Source organism: Eublepharis macularius, chromosome 5, assembly GCF_028583425.1.
Source record: "Eublepharis macularius isolate TG4126 chromosome 5, MPM_Emac_v1.0, whole genome shotgun sequence".
In the NCBI taxonomy this organism is placed as follows: domain Eukaryota; kingdom Metazoa; phylum Chordata; class Lepidosauria; order Squamata; family Eublepharidae; genus Eublepharis; species Eublepharis macularius.
In genome coordinates, this window is record NC_072794.1 from 80,880,031 (window position 1) to 80,901,786 (window position 21,756).

The 21,756-nt window shown below is 38.2% G+C and overlaps 1 protein-coding gene across 4 annotated transcripts in view; it reads left to right on the plus strand.

Moving 5' to 3' along the window:
* The window catches only part of OMA1 (OMA1 zinc metallopeptidase), a 38,223-nt gene extending 16,689 nt beyond the window's left edge, over positions 1-21,534 (plus strand). For all 4 annotated transcript variants that reach the window (XM_054981146.1, XM_054981147.1, XM_054981145.1 and 1 more), the window contains 2 exons: positions 3,122-3,271; positions 20,809-21,534. In XM_054981146.1, coding sequence (XP_054837121.1) covers positions 3,122-3,271; positions 20,809-21,018 — 360 coding nt within the window. In that variant the 3' untranslated portion in view covers positions 21,019-21,534. The remainder of the gene's footprint in view (positions 1-3,121; positions 3,272-20,808) is intronic.
* Positions 21,535-21,756: the final 222 nt, after the last annotated feature.

Consider the following 21,756-nt stretch of genomic DNA (forward strand, 5'->3'; position numbering starts at 1 on the left):
TAGAAAATCATCTATGTAACTTTTAATCTTAGAGTAAAAATTATTCAAGTTCTTTTTCAAGGCTTTATCTGTTGGAGAGGGGCAGTACCATTGTGGAGAATATTTAAGACATCTGATTTACAGCAAAGTCTTAAGAAATCATTCGGATGCTTCATTGCCATAAAACAAAAAGTACTTACCTGAAAGTGGAGAGGAGATAAAAGCTGTGGTACCCTGCTTAGTAGCTATCTGCTTGAACCTCTAATGATATCTGTTAATTGTGCTAACGACTAATTTATATAAAATATATGGCACTTGGTAAGCTTTATGCCTATCACATAGCCTGCGGATTGGTGGTTTCTTGAAAACTCAATAATGTGGCAGGCAGCCTGTCTCCGAAGACCAAGACACCCCCCCCCCCACATGGTTGCAGTGATTTTTCTTCTCTCTCTCCTTTTAAGCCATTCTATCACAAGCTTTCTTTCACAGCATGTTGCATTGACATGGAGAGAATTGTTCTGACTGTATTGGGAGTAGCTTTGAATTGCTTGTATTAAACAGCTTTTCAGCACAGCTTAACTTTATGAACTGGGTCCAAATCTCATTCAGGGGAATCAGTACTGCTACAAATACTTGTTAATTTTTGTTTTTTGCTATGAAAGAGATGTTTTGGCATATGCAGTAGTTTAGGGAAGTAATGTCATTTATAAAGTTCTTTTCCCTCCTAAGATCCTTCACTTAGTGCCTTTGTTTAGTCTAGAGTATTTTGTAAGTCTGTTTCAATTTTGTACATGTTGCAATTGCTTAAGCACTTCCTTGTTTGCTTGTAAAGGTCAAGATCTTAACCCAGATGGTTTTCCTTTCATTAGCATAATTGGTATCTCCTTCCCTTAAATTGGCATATGTGCACAAATGCCACCTGTTCCATTTTAAGAGTTGTTTGCATTTGTAGATATTGGGTGGTTTACTTATGAGTGGAGATACTCTGCCTCATACCTTTATTGAAAAAATGAAATAGATTTTAAAAATTTGTTTCCCGGTACTAATTAAGTAATGTCAAGCAGTTCTTCTCTCTTCCTCTGTGTTGAAGCATATGCTGAATTATGATGCAGTAAATGACCATTTGCCTAATATTTAAAATGAATAACAAAGGAAAATTACATTTTTTGTTTCTTCCTGTGGTTAATTTTACCCTTGTGAGCAAAGCCCCTTGACTTTGGTAGTTAGCCCTGGTGGTTATTCTAAGCTCTGGAGTCACTTTGCTTATCATAAACATTGGAACGGTGCGACAAGTCTTGGAAGAGAGAGCCAAAATGATTGTGGTGTTCCAAAGCCTTCTAGAAGTGAACATCTTGCTTCCTGTGATACAAGTAGGGTGTCTCCCAATTGGCAGGCATCCATAGCAGAGAGCAGTTCCAAACCATTCTGCTTCTTTTGCTTGCTAACTGGATCTCTGGATTGAGGCAAAATGTATTAAATGGTTTTATGAGCAAGTGGCTGATAAACTTCTTGGAACATTCTGCCTCAGTTATAGCTAGTCAAGAAGATGATAATTTCTGCTTGAATTCTGGTAGTACCTGGGGAAAAAGTAACTAAAGAATCAATTAGGCATCAAACCATTTGCTTAAACTGGTTGGTATATTTTGCCTGAAGCGTGTGTGTTGGGGGGGGGGCGGGGAGAGAGAGAGAGAGAAGCATGGATGAGTGTGGGGCAGCCATTAAGACAGGTGTGGAATCTCAGCTGCTGCTGAGGTGGTAATATCCCAAGCAGTGATTCTGGTAACCATCTCCACCATTACATCAGTATAACCTTGTCTTGCTTTGGTCTTGCTCCTGTTCTGTAGGCTGGGATATTCTGAATTCTTCAATTTATAGGGGGCAGTCCAGGGTTTCCAAAGACTTGAATTCATGAACACATGAAGTTGCCTTATACTGAATCGCCATTAATTTATCAATATCATTATTGTCTACTCTGACTAGCAGCAGTCCAGGGTCCTGAGACCTTCCATTATTGTCCATTTTTTTTAAAAAAAGTTTGCTTTTTAATAGCACCAATGAACTGTGACTAAATATTCATATGCTCTTAGAGGTGTATTACAATTAAACACAATTACAATTAAATACAATTTACTTGCATATCAATTTTTATTGAAAATATGTATCATATATATTTACTTGCCCATCAATTTTTAGTGAAAACAATGCTTCTTCTGAGTAAATTTGTTGAATATAGTTATGTTTAATGTGCTTCTCATATTAAAATGTGAGGTACGTTTTGCTCTCTTTTCTTTTCCCCCAGCAAATGTGTTTTTCCTCATTATGCCCTCTCAGTTTCTGCATTGTGAGTTTCCTTTTTAAAGTTCCCTATGTCAGAATTGTTCTGAAACTTGTACAGAAGGTCTCTGACCACTCTTTCACATGACCTCTTACTTTCTTTGCTTTATGGGAATAATTTTAACGCAATGACTGTATGCAAAAACAGAAGATAATTTCTGCAGAAAGACTGTGTAATGATTAAGCATGTTTGATTCATCCAAGGTATTGGTATTTAACTCTTAAATACAGGGGAGGGGTTTGTTTCAGAAAGATTAAATTGGCCATGATGTAGCTCCCATGAGTTTCAGCACATTTGAAGAACTAGCAAAGTCTATATATCTGTGTTTGTGTGCCATCAAGTCACTTCTGACGTATGGGGGCCCTATGAATTAACGCCATAAAGTATTATCATTAACACCCTTGCTCAGGTCTTGTAGGAAGGCCATGGCTTCTTTATTGAGTCAATCCATCTTACATTTGGTCTTTCTCTTTTCTTGGCGGCCTTCAATTTTTTTCTAGTTTTGTTGTCTTTTCCAATTAGTCTTCTCATGATGTGATCAAAGTATGGTAGCCTCAGGTTAGTCTTTTTTTGCTTCTAGGGAGAATTCCTGCTTGATTTAATATAGAACCCACTTATTTGTCCTTTTGGGCATCCATGGTATCTGTAAAATTCTCTTCCAACACCACATTTCAAATGAATATCTGTATTTACTACATGTGAAGTAAACAGCCAGTGGTAGTTACAGGGCATCTTATTTTACTATGTAGTTCTAAGAACTTTATTAATTATACTGCGTCATGCATGTCTCCTCCTTTGTGTTCCCAGGCATGTGTGGATGTAAGAGCAAGTTCTGTATTCTGGCAACAAATGGAACTAGCTGAGACGATTCAAGGAAACCCAAAGTTACCAGAGTGGCTTTCTACACACCCTTCTCATGAGAATCGAGCTGAGCATTTGGACAGACTTATACCAGAAGTAAGTATAAACTAGGGATGGTTTTTGGCAAGTGTAGGAAACCTTTTTTTGCCTAAGTGCTGAAAAACTGTAGGATCTACTTGCGAATATGTTGAAGTGCTGGTAAAAAAAATGGTTTTGAAAGGGGATTAGACAGATTCATGGAGGGTAGATCCATCAGTGGCTCCTAGTCTGGGTGAATAGTGGGAACCTTCATATTCAGAGGCAGTAATACAGTGCTAGGAGGTGACATCAAGGGAAGTCCTTGGCATTAATGTCCTGTTTGTTGGACTTTTAGGGCAACTGGTTGGCCTCTGTGTGAAACAGGATCCTGGATTAGGTCTGATCCAGCAGGGGGATTCTTATGTTTTTAAAATGGGGAGTGAAAGTTGTCCAGGAAGACACACCTGGAGCCAGCCGAGCCCAGCAGCGCTGCCAGCATCTCAGATGACTGTGCAGGTCTGGGAGAGGATGATAGGCGCATCCACATCTCTTGCATTCCTGGTCCCAGCAGTGCATCCAGTGCCTTGATTGCTTGAGCAGAGAGGGTGCCACGCAAGATGATTTGGTGTGCGTGTTGTTGGTTCATGTGCCAGATGTTGCCTGCCCCTTGATTTGGGTTTTGTCTACTTATTGTTTAAATTGAGCTCCCTAGCAGCATTATCACTTATTACATGTAATCTCCAGATTAGAGTGCCGGCACTCTTAACCATTACACCAAACTGGTGTTTCTTTCCTTGCCTCAGAATGGTAATAGTGGTATACATGAGGTGTATCTGGTTCTGTTTCTTTTTTCAGTGCAATGCCCACACGTGGGTTAACATCTTGGCAGTCCTCATTGGATTGCTTTTTAGCCTGCAAAGATGTACAGAAGTACATAAAGTAATGACAAAAATCCATTTTGGTTCCTGGGCTGCAAACCTTCAGTAGTCTTGTGAGAGATCATTTATCTCTCTGGCAGTTCCTGCTCTGCTCCTACTTACTGTTTATCACTGGAAATCTACAGTTTATTATTAGTCATACTTTTGACTATCTCACAGTATTATTTTCTAAAACATTTACTTCCGGCCTTTCTCAAAGAATGAACGGAGCTAACAAAAGTCCCAAATATCAAATACTTAAAATTATCAAGAACAGATAAATATAATCTACATCAAATAAATACCACTGGCCAGCAATACATTCCTATCAGTAAAACCAAAACACAACCAAACATCAAAGCAGCCTTAACAAAAAGCCCTGTGAAAGAGTAGCCTTGCTCTTCTACCTAAAGACGGTGAGTGTCTTGCTCAAAAGCCGTTCCATGGACCTGTCACTGGGATTTGAACCCAGATGTCCTTGAATCAGGTTGAACAGCTATCCCGTGATAAGCTGATTTGTTTACCATCAATAAATTTAATAGAATTTGAAGTCGGAGACATCCAGTACGGCCTCAGTGTAAAGCTGTTGGAATGGCTTCAGATCTCTTATTTGGATGGGATTTTGAGCAAATTGCTCCCATTTCTCAGCAAACTAATAAACTATTTCAAGTGGCTTGGATTCAGCTGCGTATTTTCTGGACTGCAGGCATTAATGCATCACTTAAAATAAAGGAAGACGCTTGTTCTCAGTGGAATAGCTAATCTTCAGTTTTTATTGCAGCACTCTAGAGAGCCCTTCTGGTTTTCTCTTCATATACTTCCTTTTTTCCAGTTCTCTAGGGTTGTGGCCATTTCAGAGCACCTCCCCTACATAGATAATGTATGATCTAAAACAAGAGAATCAGTCTTCTTCCTCCTCCTCTTGTAGTACATGCTTTGAGAACCTTGTATTGTCGAAGGCTTTCACAGCCGGAGAACAATGGTTGTGATATAAATTACCCCTGCCAACTTTTTTTCCACACTGTGACACTGAGAGATCTCTGTCTTTTGGTGCTACACCTCTGAAGATGCCAGCCACAGCTGCTGGTGAAACGTCAGGAACTACAACGCCAAGACCACGGCTATACAGCCCGGAAAACCCACAACAACCATTTGAGAACCTTGTTTATTCTGCTTTGCTTTCAGCACGCGATTAGAAGCACGTATGTGCAGAACTGATTACATGCTCCTTTTGTACATTCCTAAATTTTCTAGTAAATGCTGCCTATGCTGTTTTGCCAAATTTCACTGTTCGTGTTAAAAACAAAATAAAAAACAAATCCAGAAATCGAATGCAAATTGCAAACACACATATTAGATGCAGATTGTGTGAGATTATAGTGGTATATGAAGAAACAAATTATTCACAAATTGGCTAGTACAGATATACCCTTAGAAAGCCTGAAGATAATTTATATCATTAGCCTTCCAGTTTCCTCTCCAGTGATGAGAATAGTAAGGGTCTGACATGAGAGATCTTCTTAATCAGCTCACTCCTCTAGCCACTGTTGTCTGGAAAGTTTGTATTACTCAACTGCAGTGTTTGTCCTTGGATCTAGGAGGAATTGTAGTTTTCTTCATTGCTGTCCCTCAAAACTGAAGCCTCTTGTGTTTTCTTATGGCTGAAAGGCAGTTCAGCTAAAGGTCGTTCTGTTCAGTTTGGAGAAGTGTCTCTAGTTTGTTTTGCTCTATCATGGAGTTGTGTATGATGTCACACACGTTTCCATGAACTCTTTCAGGGTCACTTGGAACATCCTGACTCTGAGCATGTGCAGGGTGAATTTTATTTACTAATGAATAGTCACTGTCAAGCTCTTGACCACAGTCTCCTTCTCTCCACCCCCCTACTATGATCAGGGCTAAAATACTGAAGAGGCCTACACTCAGAGAAGCTTTCACAACAGAAAAAGTAGAACTTGACTGCAGAGGATGAATGGACTGAGGAAGTATAACATCTAGACAGCTTTAAACCCCAGCACCTTTCATTAAAGAAAAATCAGGTCTTGGGAGGTCTAAATAAATCTGTGCCCAAAATAATGAGCCCTATGAATGCAGGCACTGCATAAACTCTGTGCATGTGCAGAATGCTTTTCCCTTCGCTACACAGTAACCACACATTTTTCTATCTGCTGTGGGGGTAAGGTCGCCAGCTCCAGATTGAGAAATCCCTAATTTCTGGGTTGGTGCTTGGAGAAGGCAGGGTTTGGGGAGGAGAGGGATCTCAGTAGGATATAATGCAATAGAGTCCACCCTTCACACTAGTCATTTTCACCTGGGGAACTGATTTCTGTGACTTGGAGATCACTTGTCATTCTAGGAGATCTCCAGCCACCACCTGGAGGTTGGAACCCTATATGGGGGAATAATTTCTAAGTTGGAGGAAGTGATTTGCAGGCAGGTGTAACTTAGAAATCCCCCATGTTACCAATTAAAGCATTGATTAATTGATACCTCCCCAACCCCCCAGTTTGCCAACACAGTTCTGAATTATACCCTGCAGTCACATGCCTTGCAACATCTCTTGAGAGAAGAATATATGGTACGCTAATTAAATCAACAGAGAATGTAAAGTATGGCCATAATAAAATCACTTTTTTCTGGATAGCTGATGGTGTGCTGTATTGCAGATATGGTTTCATCTAAGACTTCCATGCATGCTTAACTGAGCTGTAAATTGAAAATGGGAGACAGTACTTGGCACTGAAAACTCAACTGCATTTTACATTTAGCAAATAGTTTATTTCCATGTTGTTGGTTTCTCTTCGTCTGCCAAATAGCCTTTCTTTTCAAAACCACATGCTTACACAGATACTGTGTGGGACATACTTAATGGTATGTGGAAGTACAACTGTTCAATGTGCCACTCCATCATTTTGTTGGACCCCCACCCATTTCTTCATTGGACTCCACTGCATCTCCAGTTTAAGATGATGGACACTTGGCATCCCTTGCACCCCCCCCCCCCAAGAGTATACTTACTATAAAATTCCTGGCTACATTTATGCACATTTTTAATAGCATGTAGGTGTAAATATACATTTATTAAATGTATATAGTGCCTCTTTTTCATTGAGTCCTGTATTCTCTCCTCAAACCCATCACGTGCTGTCTCCTGCCAATGCACTTTGAGAGACTTATTCATCAGTGCAATGCACGTAGCAAAAGTAAGGACTGAGCCGATGGGAGAGTGGAATCCTGGGAGAGTTCCCACTTTGGGGATAAGGGGTTTCAGGGTGTGAATTGCATTGATGCAGTCAAAATAACGAAACACAACCATTCAGGTCATCTGAATGGTGATGAATTTCCCTATTAAGTTTTATAGCTTGTGATCCAGAGGAATGTGAACATGCACATTGTTTTTCTGGGCATGATCCCCTTTTATAGTAACTACTAACTGCTAAGACTCAGTTTCTAACATGCCTGAACTTCCCTGATTTGTAATCAAAATGTGTGTGAAAAACTCATTACCAAAGAAGTTTGAATAATTAATTTTGAATTATAGTGACCTTATTACAAACCCACCCATCTAGATGTAAAGGGGGGAGGAAACTGAACTTCAGTTAATCAAAAATGGGCTCAAGTGGGACTTCCGGTTTGGTGTTATGGCGAGCTGAAGTGGTCCAAGGAGCTGGACCATCCGAGTTGCTGTTTTTCTGGCTGGCGAGTTGCCTCGACCACCCGCAGCCCCCCGCTTTCAGGAAGAGAGCGGGCAGGAACGCTTTGTGACCCCGAGAGTGAGTGATCTCGGCAGAGGGGGGGGGTTCTGAATCAAGGACTCTCCCCCTGCCTTGAGGTCCCCTCGAAGAAGGGCGGCTTCTAACTCTGCAGCAGCTTTGGAGTCAACGAATTGGCATAAGATCGTCGTACCTAAGCCTCAGGAACAAATTTGAACAGGATTGGCAAAAGAAACAGTGATTACAACCCGGAGAAGAAATTAAGAGGTAAAGATTACTATCTTCCCCTATGGACGCGAATTTGGCTTAAGGACTAAAGTTTAAATGTGGAAAAATAGGGCTAGACAAAGTAGAAGTTTTATGAAAGCCATCTGGAAAATTTTTTTGAGACTTTAAAAATCGTTAAGGTGTAAAAGAACTGAAAAAGGATTTTGTTTACATACCTGTGGTCTGGGGAGATAGCGACGCGGAGGGAAAGTGTGTGGGAACAGCGGAAGTATCACGAGAGGACAGCATGTTTAGATGTGAGAGCAGTGAGACGTGTGAAGAGAGACAGGAAATGTGTCAGAGAACCAGCGAGTAAAGCAATAGAAGGATCGGCGGACCAGAAGAGGAAGCGGAAGGACACCATTTTGAACAAGGGAAAGGTTAAAGCTTCACCATAGAGTATACCATTGAGAAAAAACGGCTGACATTTTGATTGGCGCAGCAGAAAAAGCTTGGAACTGTGTTGAACTATAAAAGACATCTACAAAACAAAATTAATAAATGGAAAAAACGGAGCTTAGAAAGAGAGCAGACTCATGGGCAGGTAGTAAATCAAGCCCAACAATGTCGAAAAATTGGCAGACGGCAATTGAAAATTTGGACAAAAAAGTAACAGAGGGCAACAAGGAGCTTAATGAGTCCATACAAAAATCACAACAGACTTTACAAGAAGCACAACAGACTCTGCTAAGTGACATTAAAGAAGCAATAAGGTCTGAAGTGGCAGAGTTGGCAAAAAATATTGATGAAATTAAAAAGGAGCTCCAGGTTACCCAACAGAAAGTTCAGGAGGTAGAGAAAAAAACAGGAAGTTTAGCTACAAGCCTTAAAGTGGAGACCTCAGTGTTAAATGACAGGATGGCTATTGTGGAATGTAAAGGTATGGAAAAACAACTGAGATTTAGGGGCGTTCCTGAAACAAAGATGAAATCAACCCAGGAGCAAATTACTGATATACTAGCAGAATTTTTAAACAGACAACCAGAGGAAATTGCAGCTAACCTAGATATAGCCTACAGAATTAGCTCAAGCTATGCACTACAAAAGGATCTGCCAAGGGACATTATTGTCCAGTTAAACACAAAAAGAATGAAAGAAGAAATTATCAGCAAGCAGTTTCAAAGCCCACTAGCGATGGAGGGGAAGTGAGTGAGAATTATGAAAGAATTACCAAAGAGAATTTTGTTGGAGAGGAAGAAATATAGGGATCTAACTCAGATTCTCAAAACCCTGAATATAAGGTATAGATGGGAAATACCGGAAGGTCTGAGCTTTGAATTTCAAACCTTGAGAAGAGTCATCAAATCACGGCATGATTTGGAGGTTTTTATGGTAGAAAATGAAAAAGACTTACCAAAACCAGCCAGATCTTGAGCATGGAATGTAAATTAATATCGTGGAATGTAAATGGACTTAATTCACTTTCAAAACGGAAGGCTTTATTTCATTGGCTGGTAAAACAACATTGTAATATAATTTGTTTGCAAGAGACCCATATAAAAAATCAAGATGCTAAATATTTAAAAAATAAGTAATTGGGGAAGGAATTTGTGGCGTTAGCAAAGCAAAAGAAGAGGGGAGTTGTAATTTACATAAAAGAAGACTTACAGCCAAAAGAGGTTATTAGTGACTCTGATGGCAGATATTTGGCTGTAGAATTTATTTGGAACTCCAAAAAAACTTTAATTGTGGGGATTTATGCACCGAATGGATCAAAAGAACAATTTTTTAATGAAATAGTGGCACAATTAGACCAAATGACTTATGACCAGGTGATACTAGCTGGAGATTTTAATGGTGTTGTGGATTTACAATGGGATAAAAAAAACGAAGGCTACTAAAAATAAAATGGGAAGATTGCCTAAATCCTTTTTTCAGTTGGAAAAACAGGAAAACTTGGAAGATATTTGGAGGAAATCCAACGTAAAAGTGAAGCAATATACCTACTATTCAGCAAGTCACCAATCTCTATCAAGAATAGATATGATCTGGGCGTCTAAAGAATTAGCTATACAGACAAAAGATGTGGAAATAATGCCAAGAATAAGCTCAGACCATAATCCTATTTTATGGAGGTTTGGAATGAGACCCAAGAAATTAAGATGGAGACCGAATGAAGACCTTCTTCAAAACAGAATTAATCTGGATGTTCTTCAAAAAGAGACCAAATATTTTATTCAGTTTAATGTGGACCAGGGTGTGCCAATCCAGAAGGTATGGGATGCATACAAAGCAGTTATCCGGGGAGTATTGATTGACTTAAATATTAGAGATAAGAAAAATAAAGAATTGAAATTAAAGGAGATACAAGAAAAGATAAATCAAAAAGAACAACAATTAAGGAAAAGACCAGGGAAAAAGAAACTGCAATAGGAGATAAAAATTTTACAAGAACAAATAAAAGCAATGGAAAACAAAGAGCTGGAATGGGAATTGAAAAGATTAAGACAAAAGACTTTTGAAGGAGCCAACAAACCTGGAAAATATTTAGCATGGCAATTGAAAAAAAAGAGAGAGAGAAAAAAAATCAATAAGTAGAATTGTGGACGAGGGTAAGGAACTAATTGATCAACAAGCAATAAGTAGGGCATTTTATAAATTCTATGCTAATTTATACAAGAAGAAACCTATAGACATTAACCAGATTGATCAATATTTGCAAAAGATAAATTTACCAGATGTACTTAATAAATTGAAGGAAAGACTAAACGCTAAAATTTCAGATGTGGAAATTACCGAAGCAATACAAGCAACAAAACTGGGGAAAGCACCAGGACCTGACGGAATATCAGTGAAATTTTACAAGATAATGGCCGAAGACATTGTACCATTTTTGCAAAAGGTAATGAATGGAGTATTGGAAGGAAAAGAACTGCCAGAAACGTGGAATGAAACGAATATAACACTGATACCAAAGGAGGAGCAAGACTTAGCTAATGTGAAAAACTATCGACCAATATCTTTGATAAATAATGATTATAAAATTTTTGCTAAGATTTTAGCAGAGAGATTAAAAGACTGGTTGATAGAATTTGTTGCAGATGAACAAGCAGGCTTCTTGCCAGATAGACAAATTAAAGACAATTTGAGAGTGGTAATTAATGCAGTAGAGTATTATGAAAAACATCCAGAGAAGGAGGCTGGCTTTTTTTTTTGTGGACGCAGAGAAGGCATTTGATAATTTGAACTGGGACTTTATGTTTGCAATTATGGAAAAAATGCAGATGGGCAAGGAATTTATTTATGAATATATAATATTTATGAATATATAAAGATTAATGTGCAGCAATTGTGGTAAATAACGAATTAACAAAAAAATTGGAGATAAGAAAAGGCATGAGACAAGGATGTCCACTATCGCCATTGTTGTTTGTAATGGTATTAGAAATTCTATTAAGGCAAATACGGGACAATGACAATAGAAGAGGCATGAAAATTAAAGGTTTCTCATATAAAGTAAGAGCATTTGCTGATGACGTGATGGTCATAATTGAAGATCCAATTCAAAATATGCCGAAGTTGCTAAACAAGATAAAAGAATTTGGAGATCTTGCTGGGTTCTACATTAATAGAAACAAATCTAAGTTGCTATGTAAAAATATGACTAAGCAAAAACAACAAGAATTAATGGAAATTACAAATTGTGAGGTAGTACACAAAGTAAAGTATTTGGGGATTGAGCTCACGGCGAAGAATATTGATTTGTTTAAGAATAACTATGACAAGTTGTGGCAGCAGATAGATTGTGATATGATTAAATGGAACAAATTAAACTTGTCATGGTTAGGTGAAATTGCAGTGATTAAAATGAATGTGCTGCCAAGGATGATGTTTTTGCTGCAAACAATACCAATAGTAAAAGATAAAAAGCAATTTGAAAAATGGCAGAGGAAGATATTAAATTTTGTGTGGGCAGGCAAGAAACCAAGAGTGAAAATGAAGATCTTGTATGATGCCAAGGAAAGAGGTGGATTACAATTGCCTAACTTGAGACTATATCATGAAGCAATTCGTTTAGTTTGGTTGAAGGAGTGGATGACATTAAAGAATCATAAACTACTGGCATTGGAAGGTTATAAAAAAAAATATTTGGATGGCATGCGTATTTATGGTATGACAAAGTCAAGGCAGATTTACATCATTATGTGAGATGGAATTTATTCATTGTTTGGCAAAAATATAAGAGATACTTAAATGAAGAAACCCCATTGTGGATTGTACCGGCTGAAGCTGTTAACCCGAAAACGGAATATAATGGCGAGGAGTGGTTGACTTATAAAGAAATCTTGAAATTGGAGCAAAAAGCAGTTATAATTAAAGCAAATGAGGAACTACCATTTCATTATGGGTGGTTCCAGTATAGACAAATTAAAGATTTGTATGACTGATTGCAGGAAATCAGGATTCAGAACAAAAAACTCGGAACTAGAAGAATGTTTATTACAAGAGGGGGGGGGGAAATGATATCTAAAATGTATAAAATTTTGTTAAAGTGGTTTACTGAGGATGAAACAGTTAAAGTGCAAATGGTAAAGTGGGCTATAAATTGTAATAGAGACATCACAATGGATGCATGGGAGTACTTGTGGAAAAATACATTAAAAATATCAACATGTACTAATATAAAGGAGAATGTATATAAAATGATATATAGATGGTATTTAACGCCTAAGAAATTAGCTTATGGGAATAGTCAAATGTCAGACAAATGTTGGAAATGTAAAAAACAAGAAGGTTCGTTTTATCATATGTGGTGGACTTATAAACTGGCTAAACAATTCTGGGGGAATATTGTTGAGGTTATGTCAGAAATATTGCAGAAAAAAGTGAACAAAAACCCAGAGTTGTTGTTGCTAAGCATAAGTTTAGAAGAGTTTGCGATCCAAGATAGAACACTAATGTTTTACATGACGACGACGGCAAGGATGGTATATGCACAATTATGGAAGACTCAAGAAATACCGACAATAGAAAATTGGATCCAAAAATGGTTGTATATGGCTGAGATGGACAAGCTGACAAAGAAAATGAGAGAACAAGAGTCTGAAGAATTCTTTATTAACTGGGGGAAATTTAAATTGTATTTGGAAAAGAAGTGGGATGTCAAAGGGAAATTATGTATATTGGAGAATTTTTAAAGGGGGGGGGTAAAGTGATCTTTACGGAGGGAATATATATTTGTGAGTTTAAGATAAGAGAATGGTATTAAGAAATAACATTTTATTTTAAATAATATAACAATATATAGTAGATATAATTAGATAAGGGGTTGGAAAACTGTTGGAAGTCTACAAAGAAAAAGGGGGAGGAGTGGGTGGGGGAAACTAGGATATGGGGGATAATAGATTATGTATGAAATGACTTATGAATTAACTCACCCAATAAAAATTTATTAAAAACCAAAAAAAACCAAAAATGGGCTCTGTTTTGAAGCCAGTGATATTGAATCAGTCTAGGATTAAAAGCAAGTGCTGACTCTTATCGAGAAGGCATAAAACCCATTCTTCCCATTTCTAATCCTACAAGGCTAGCAGATGACACATTTAAATCAGTGACACATTTATGTACAGAAAAGCCATTACCTGACCTACCTGGAGCTTTGCAGCAAGAATTGGCAAGATGTTTTAAATTTAGCATGAAAAGGAAGCAATGTTTTGCTTTCAGTATGATTGGGAGAATGATTTGAAATTTTAGAATAATTTTTAGAAATTTAGGGAACATACAGGTCTACTTAGAAACAAGTAGGATGGTAATCAAACGCTAGGAAGGAAATCAAATGGAAAATTTAACAGATGGATAGTCAAAGGTAAAAAATGCTGAAATTGGAGAACTGATAATTTAAATCTACTTTTAAAAGTCTTTCAGTTAGTTCTGTACTGTGGGCAACATGTCCAGAACACTTGAAGGAGTTGATGTTAATTGAAAACAATAAGATGAGCTTTTGAAAGAAAATGTTAATATTTATCACTTCAGTTTTGAATGTGTCCAGAGTGGTTTATATCATGGACCTCATATCTATTTTGTATTTATGATAAGTAATATGCAGGTTTCTTATTCTTTATAGATAGTTACATTAAGGTGAGTAGAATGTGAAAGATGTTGAAACAAACCTGGTACATTAAGCCAGGAAACTGCATTTTGAATTTTAAACCTCAGACACCACATTTTTGAAAACCGACAACATTTTTTCTTAATGTTCTTTGTTTAATACTCAGTTGATTTTGCTTTGATTTTTCAATATTAAGTGTTCTGTGATTAGGGAAACATGTTCAAAAGTAAAAATGCTTTTAAATGCTGTTGAGTGTTGTTACCTAGAAAAGTCAGTCCTTAGGGTTCATTCAGAAACGGTCCTTTGAAAAATGCAATTGTTCTTCCAGGATATAGAATCTCAAAGCAGTTGGAACAATTTTTTCTATATAAATCTTATTTTTTTTATGTGAGTGTTTTTAGACTACTTTTATCTCCAGAGGTATTCAAAGTCATAACTATATGGCATATTATGTAATGCACTAATTTGGTGGTACTGTACCACTAGATAGGTGCTAAGAGCATTATTTGGCCTTTAGAACTTCTGTCAAGCTATTACGAATTAAAAGCTCAAATTGATTATGGTGCCATATGAATTGCAACGTTGGCTGCTGAGAGCCCATGACAGAATACTCTTCTGTGTAGTAATTGCAAGTCCTTTTAGGATAGCTGTAGTCACTTCAAGCACATTACATTGCTGTATCTCTTTGCACACATGGCCACATGGAAGCTTTATGCTGAAACATATTCTGGTTTCTTACTCATTTTCTTTGCAAAGTCAGAAATACACACATGCATGTATACTTTCAATCCTGTCCTCACCCTTCAGTTTTCTGCCTCACAAACAAGATTATGTCCTAACAAACAATATAGCTTGTTTCCAGGTTGTGTGTGTCAGGGAGCTGTGACTCAGTGATAGAACATGCGGAAATTCCCAGGTTCAATCCCCAGCATCTGGAGGATGAGGTCGTAGGTGGTATGAAAGATCTTTTCCTGAGATCCTGGAGAGCCGCTGTTGGTCTGAGTAGACAGTACTGACTTTGATGGACCAATGGTCGGATTCAGTATACAGCATCTTCATGTGAGTTCATGACTCCTGTGCCTTGTGACAAGGGAACAGCTGTGATTTTCTAAGTTAATTGTCACCCTTATTGCTGGCTGGGTTCCTGTGCCTCGAACAGAGACATGGTAGGCAGAAAGTCAATAAGGGCTGCTGCTTCCAGCATGGCCACATGGTATTGGAAGAAACTTCTGCTTTTTAATGTCTGCTTATTCAGGGTCCAGGAGCCCTAAATACTCTTATATTGAGAACTTCCTACATGCTGCCCCAGATGGAAGGGTCTGGCTCCACTTAGCATAATAGTTAAGCCCATGTTTACAGATAAGTATTAAAAATGGTGGGCATGGTAAAGACATTGTAAACTGCATTGACTTACAGAAGGACATTAGTATGTTTTGTGCATTTCTACGTGCTCTGTATTAAAGTTTTCCCATCCATTTCATTGTCTAGTGCCCTTGAAAAGGATGAGTGTACTACAAAAGTGTATAGAAGGCAACAAAAATAACCAGTGTTACAAAACACTTTCCATATGGAATGCTGTACAAACAAGACAGCCAGTCTCTGAGTTAATGTTGAACATCTTTTATATTACTAGAACAATGAAATTAATTCACAGCAGGTTTAAAGCAAGCAAAATTGGTAGGTTCCTGACAGCTTTTTGCTGATAATATGTGGGAGGAGGAGGAGGAGATCTTGCCCGATTCCTTACCTTACTGCATCCTCCATCCTGCACAACTTTTTTTTCCCATATGGGCTTCTCAGTCCCCAAAATAGTCTTCTTGGTTAAAAGGTGCTGCTGGAAGAAAGGAAAAACAAACATGTGCTATACATTTACTTAGCATGTTTTTGATCCTTGTAAATTCTGAAAGTCAGAAATTTATGTACAAATTTTGGAAGTGATACTTTAAAAAATACTGGTATGGCTTTAACCAGCTGAGGACATTCAGAGCATGCATCTCAATGGCTGAGACAGAATTTAGCAATTACATAGACACTGAAGAAGAGTTGAGTGGCAGAATGTTGTTAAGATTCCTTGAGAAATCCTGTACCCATATTCATGCCTCCTTATTATGGTAATATCGTGGGCCCTTAAACCTCATACGACTTGTTGGCATTGGTGGAGGTAAAGAGCTGAGGATGTGATAAATGTAGGTGAGGGAGAATGGTACATGAAGTAAAGAGAGCAACATAGGAAATGGGACAGTGGTCAACCATTGGTCTACCATTTCTGTCAGGCTGGACTGCTAGGTTCTGTCTATTAGCATATGGTCTAATGGGTAAGACAGATTGCTGAGAACTAAGCCCTACTGTTTCCTTTTAGGCTATTTCTACGGATGGTATGGGGTTGGGCAGCCCATGAGTCAATATTGGGTTTCTGTATAAGAAAAGTGTGTCTCTAGCATAGACCGTAGCAAGAATAAATGTAAACATGATCTAAATTAAGATTTTGTGATGTAAATAGATTTTTAAAATGATTCTTTTTTTAAAAAAATAGTGTAATTGTATGATGTCGTGTACAGCACTGGCTATAAAGTATGCTTCAGGTGTTAGTACACAGAGAAGCTGTTTATACTATATAGACATTGCTCATTCTCAGTACAGGTTTCATTTTGCTTGTCTCATGGAGTGACTAAGGGTAAATATTTTACAAGCTTATATAATTGAATTGGTCTTGAAAGTACATGATGGTAGCAAGATCAGCATTTTCAGAACTTAAAAAAAATGTCTTGTATTACATGATGTGTATATACTGTTGTTCAGTAACAAACAGGCTGTTACAAGAAATTGTATTTATGGGAAGAAATGTCATTTTTAGGAAAAGCATTAGAAGAAAATGGGGTCATTTTTATTTCTGCTCCTAAAATTTTTCATGTTAAATTACTGGACAAAACCTTTCAATACCCCCTAAGAAATTTAAAGCAATTTGGAAGCTCTCTTCCTGTAGCCTTTCTTTAAAAAAATGATTAAGTATATTGCCTGGATGGCAAGATGCATATTTTTTGTCCAAGTTTTATGGATTTCTCTCCCTCAGGGTCTAACTTGGTGTGAAAATGACAGAAAATGGGGGTATGGAGCAAACATCCAGGTAGTCTTCCATATACCCTATATATTGCTCTGTTCCACTCATCTGGTATATGCCATCCTGTCTTTGCCTGAGGGAAATAGGTACAGTTATTTTACATTGTGTATGTAACTGTGAGCAAGCATATGAGAAAAAGGTCCATGGATTTGAAGAAACTCATTCCATAAGATCCACTGGCTGGCAAATATCAAAGTACCTGGGAAATCTTCTAACTAGGTACTTCTGGAATTATCCACAAGGTGCAATTAATAGTACTAGATTGCAGAATAGTACTAGATTACTACAATGCAGAAAATTGTACTAGATACACAGTTGGCATCATGATAAGATTTTAGCATGGCAATCATTTGTTTTTATAACAGTGGATTTAGTTCTGATATGGGAAGAGGAGGAGGATCAGCTTCTCTGCATTGACCTTGGTTCTAACTTGAGGATGGGGGAACAGGGATCAACTTACATTTCCAGGCTAGTCAACCTGCTTGGCTATAGTCCTATCCAGTGGTAGCTGGCTTGGTTCTTTCTGGAGTTAGTCTTGTTTTCATCCAATTTATTGTTGGCTGTTTCCACACACTCTTAAAGGGACGGCCCACTCACTGAACGCTGGTGGCTTTCCTCCAGGAATCCAGACGGCTCCGTTTGCAAAATGGCTGTGGGCCATTCCCAGAAAAGGCGCTGAAAAAAAGGGAAACTAAACGACCCACAGCCATTTTACAAACCAGGCTGTCTGGATTCCTGGAGGAAAGCCACCAGCGTTCGGTGAGTGGGCTGTCCCTTTAAGAGCGTGTGGAAACAAGCATTGTTTGGGTTTAAATAAGACATTGTATCCTACCTTTTGCTAAAAGGAATGCAGAACAGTATTTTATTTTTCATCTGCTTGTGCACTTAGTTTGAGAGGTGGTGACATCCCAAAAATGACCCAGAGCATTTTCTAGTTAAGTGGTTTCAGCCTGGAGTCCCTATATCCAAGTCCAACACAGGCACAACTTCCTGCGTAGGGCACAGCTGTGTGCAAATGACAGACTGAACTTCTGCAATGACAATCTGTGAAAAATTGCTTGCAAGTAAGCAGATGTCACAAGATTGCTGTGAAATCAAAGGGTCAAGAATTTTCATATGTAGGTGTGCTACATACCATTTCATCTTAATTTACATATGGAATATACATCTAGTTAACACCTGAGCTGGGAAGATGGGATATGCTGCATGAGGCATTTCACCATGCCAACTGCTGGCATTGATTCTAAAGAAAGTAGAGTTGAAGATAAATGTTTTTCTGACTGTTTTAATGTGTGCCCTCTTACTGAAGAGGGAGGCCATGGCTCCATGGTAGAGCATCTGCTTTGCATTCTGGAAGTTCTAGTTTCAGTCCCTGACATCTCCAAATGTGAAAGACCTCTGCCTGAGACCTTGGAGAGCTGCTGCCACTCAAAGTAAACAATATTGTCCTTGATACACCAGTGATCTGACTCCGTATAAGGCAGCTTCATATATTCATGAAATATACCATAGAACTGTAGATGTGTAATGCCTTTGTAATTTTGCAAGGGAAAGGCACCCCCTGTGTGAGAGGAAATTTACTGTACTATATGGACAAAAGTCCATACAGAAAATAGCTGCAAAGACTGGAGTGGCTGCAGGAGGGCCTGTGCTGAGCATAACCATCTCTGTTATGCCTGAAGTGTTCATCTTGTATTTAAAGGAGTATGGATCCCTGTGGTGTATGTTTAATCAGGCACCTCTTGGCCCTTCAAACTGCTTGATGTGGAATAAGAAAGCAAAAACTTCACAGTGTAGCAATGTTTCCTATGAGCTATCACATGGGGGCTCTTGATTGGATGTCTTTGTGCATGCCTGTGTGCATGCCAGTATTTTAGATCTACGAAACTAGGGAAGGGGAGGACTGTATATCATTAAAAAGTGCAGAGATTTAAAAACGTGGAATTAATTTAAAGGAGGGATTACATTGCCCTTTTCAAGATACCACCTAAATCTTTCTATTTCTACTTGGCTTGAATAATGCTGTTTGACATTAATGCAGTCTTGCAGTGGCTTATGTTCAACAAGAGAAAACTCTGGTCTGTCATTATAAATATCAGTTAAGGAATTGACTGGTAACTGAAGTGGAAATGGCGTGATACACATCTAGTGCATTTTTATGAGTGTTGTTTGGCAAGTGTGTGCAAAAACAAAGTTGGGATGTTTTTATTTTCTAAAATATATTGTGTGAGAGGGGGATGGAAATATTGTGTCAAAGAAGGTACGCAAACTCTTTAGCCCATGGTGGTTGCAGTGATGAGTTACACTTTACATTCAAACCAGATTGCACAGATGAGAAAATACTTGCCGTATACTCTAAAGGCTGATCATACTTATTATGTTTGTTTCTAGGCTTGATCTGTTTCCAGAAAATTGTACTTTTTATTGCCCTGGGAAAGATAATTGCCACTGTAGAAATGTGGTTTCAAATTTTTTTTTTTTTGGTCTGGGATTGCTGGCACTAATTTTGTTTTCCAGTAATCTTGATTTGACACTTTCTGTCTGAACAGAACAGAGACTTGTATGCTTCCCCTCCCTCTTTTTCCCCCTTTGCTCACTAATATTGCCTTTCCCCCTCTTCTCATGGTTTATCATTCTGTGCAAATGAAGGTTTATGCAAAGCATAGCTTTCCTAGAAACAAGAAATATGCCCCTTGACCGAATCATGATCTGCAGTTGTGGTCTTGAGACAATCATAGATAGTTTGCTGAGTTTGCATATAACAGCAAAAAGAAAGGGCAGAGAAAGAATGCAAGTGCACACAGGGAGAAGTGAGGAGGGCAGTACATGAGCCTATGGCAGAGTCGCATTTCTTCCAGCTAGTTTTAGTGCATTCAGGAGTTTATATCTGAAGCAACCCATAGAGTCAGTTTTGAGAAACAGTGTGTTTAGGGATCCAGTATCAACCATATTTACTCTGTACAATTGTAGGTCCTCAGTGGCAATAAATGGGGCTTGGGGCGGAATTACTGAGTTGGGAGAGAAGCTCACCAGTGACATAATCATGTCACTGATGACATGCTGATGTGACTCTCTGCATGCCCAGAAGTGATGTCAGTGCATTGAGAGGGACACTTTATGGTTTAACCATAGAGTTTTGCCTAAATACCAGAGTATCCCTGGCATCACCTGGCAGCATGCTGATGTCACTTCCAAGTCTTTTGCCAACATACTCCCATTTCTTGCCATTTTTTCCAGTTGCCTAGCTGAGCAGTGGTGGGAAGCATCCACTGGCAGCGGAGGATCCCCACTCCCACCATTGGGGGTGGAGTTCTGTGAGCTCCAAGTGTGCAAATCCTGTCTCCTTTTAGCATTATTGAGTTACATTAATTATTTCATTAATCATTTATATACAATTTTAAAGCATGTGTTATACTTGACATTTATTTTGTCATCTCTCCACCCCCCCAGTAGCCCTGAAAAGGATCTGGGTGTCCTTATTTTACAAACTAGCAGTGCTTCTGTTTATTAATATAATGACTTTCTTTTTTATTGTTTTATTCCTCCCACAGGCACTTAAAATAAGAGAGCGTTGCAATTGCCCTGCTTTAGCCAGTGAAGACCCACGTCTTATTTTCAGACTGAGTATGCAACATCTTCTGCAGACATCTAAAGATGGAGGATCTAATAACACTGATCATGATAAAACAAATGTATATATTCCTTTCACTCAAAAGAAGAAGATGCCAGTAGATATTCTGTCTGGTGAACTGTCAAGATGAACACAATAATTTTATCCAAATGCTTGTTTGTATACCTCTTAAATTTTCCAGGAATTTTGAAATGGTATAACACATGGTTAGGATGGCTACAAATCTTGACTGCAGTTATTTGACTGCAGTGTATGCATGAAATACTCAGTGTGTACTGTGCTGTGAAAGCGCAGTTGCTTTCATAGAGATGAAAAGGAAACTTCTGTTTACCTGTGGTATTAATAGCACTCTGTGCATTGAAAGACTGCAGTAATGTGCTCACCTGTGAAAAGAAATATTGGGGTATAATCTAGAAATAAAATATATCCTTTCATAATAATATAATTTTTAATTTTTGGTTGAAAATAGTGGTCTGAGAGGTGCAGGTGCTACCAGTTAAACTGCGGGCAGTGGGAAGGCACAAAGTGGTCTTCCTTACCTGTGTTATCCATTTGAGCTTCAGTTATCTGTCTCCAAATTTATTTAATGATAGGAATTCTCTGCCTGCCACAAGAAGCAAGATGAAATAAACTGACCAGAATTTCACCTAATTGGTTGTCTTGCTGCTGGGATTGTCCTGTTTTGTATGTAAGACTGATTGAGTCAACACTTCACTTGAATGTAATCTCAAAGGACCAGGCAGTTAACTTTGCAGTGTAAAAATGTGTAAGGCCCTAAGTGAAATGTTGCTGATTACAATCTGACTTGTAACACTAGGGACTGTTAAATTATGTGTTGCTGTCTTTAAGTAAACAAGGCCAAATTAGT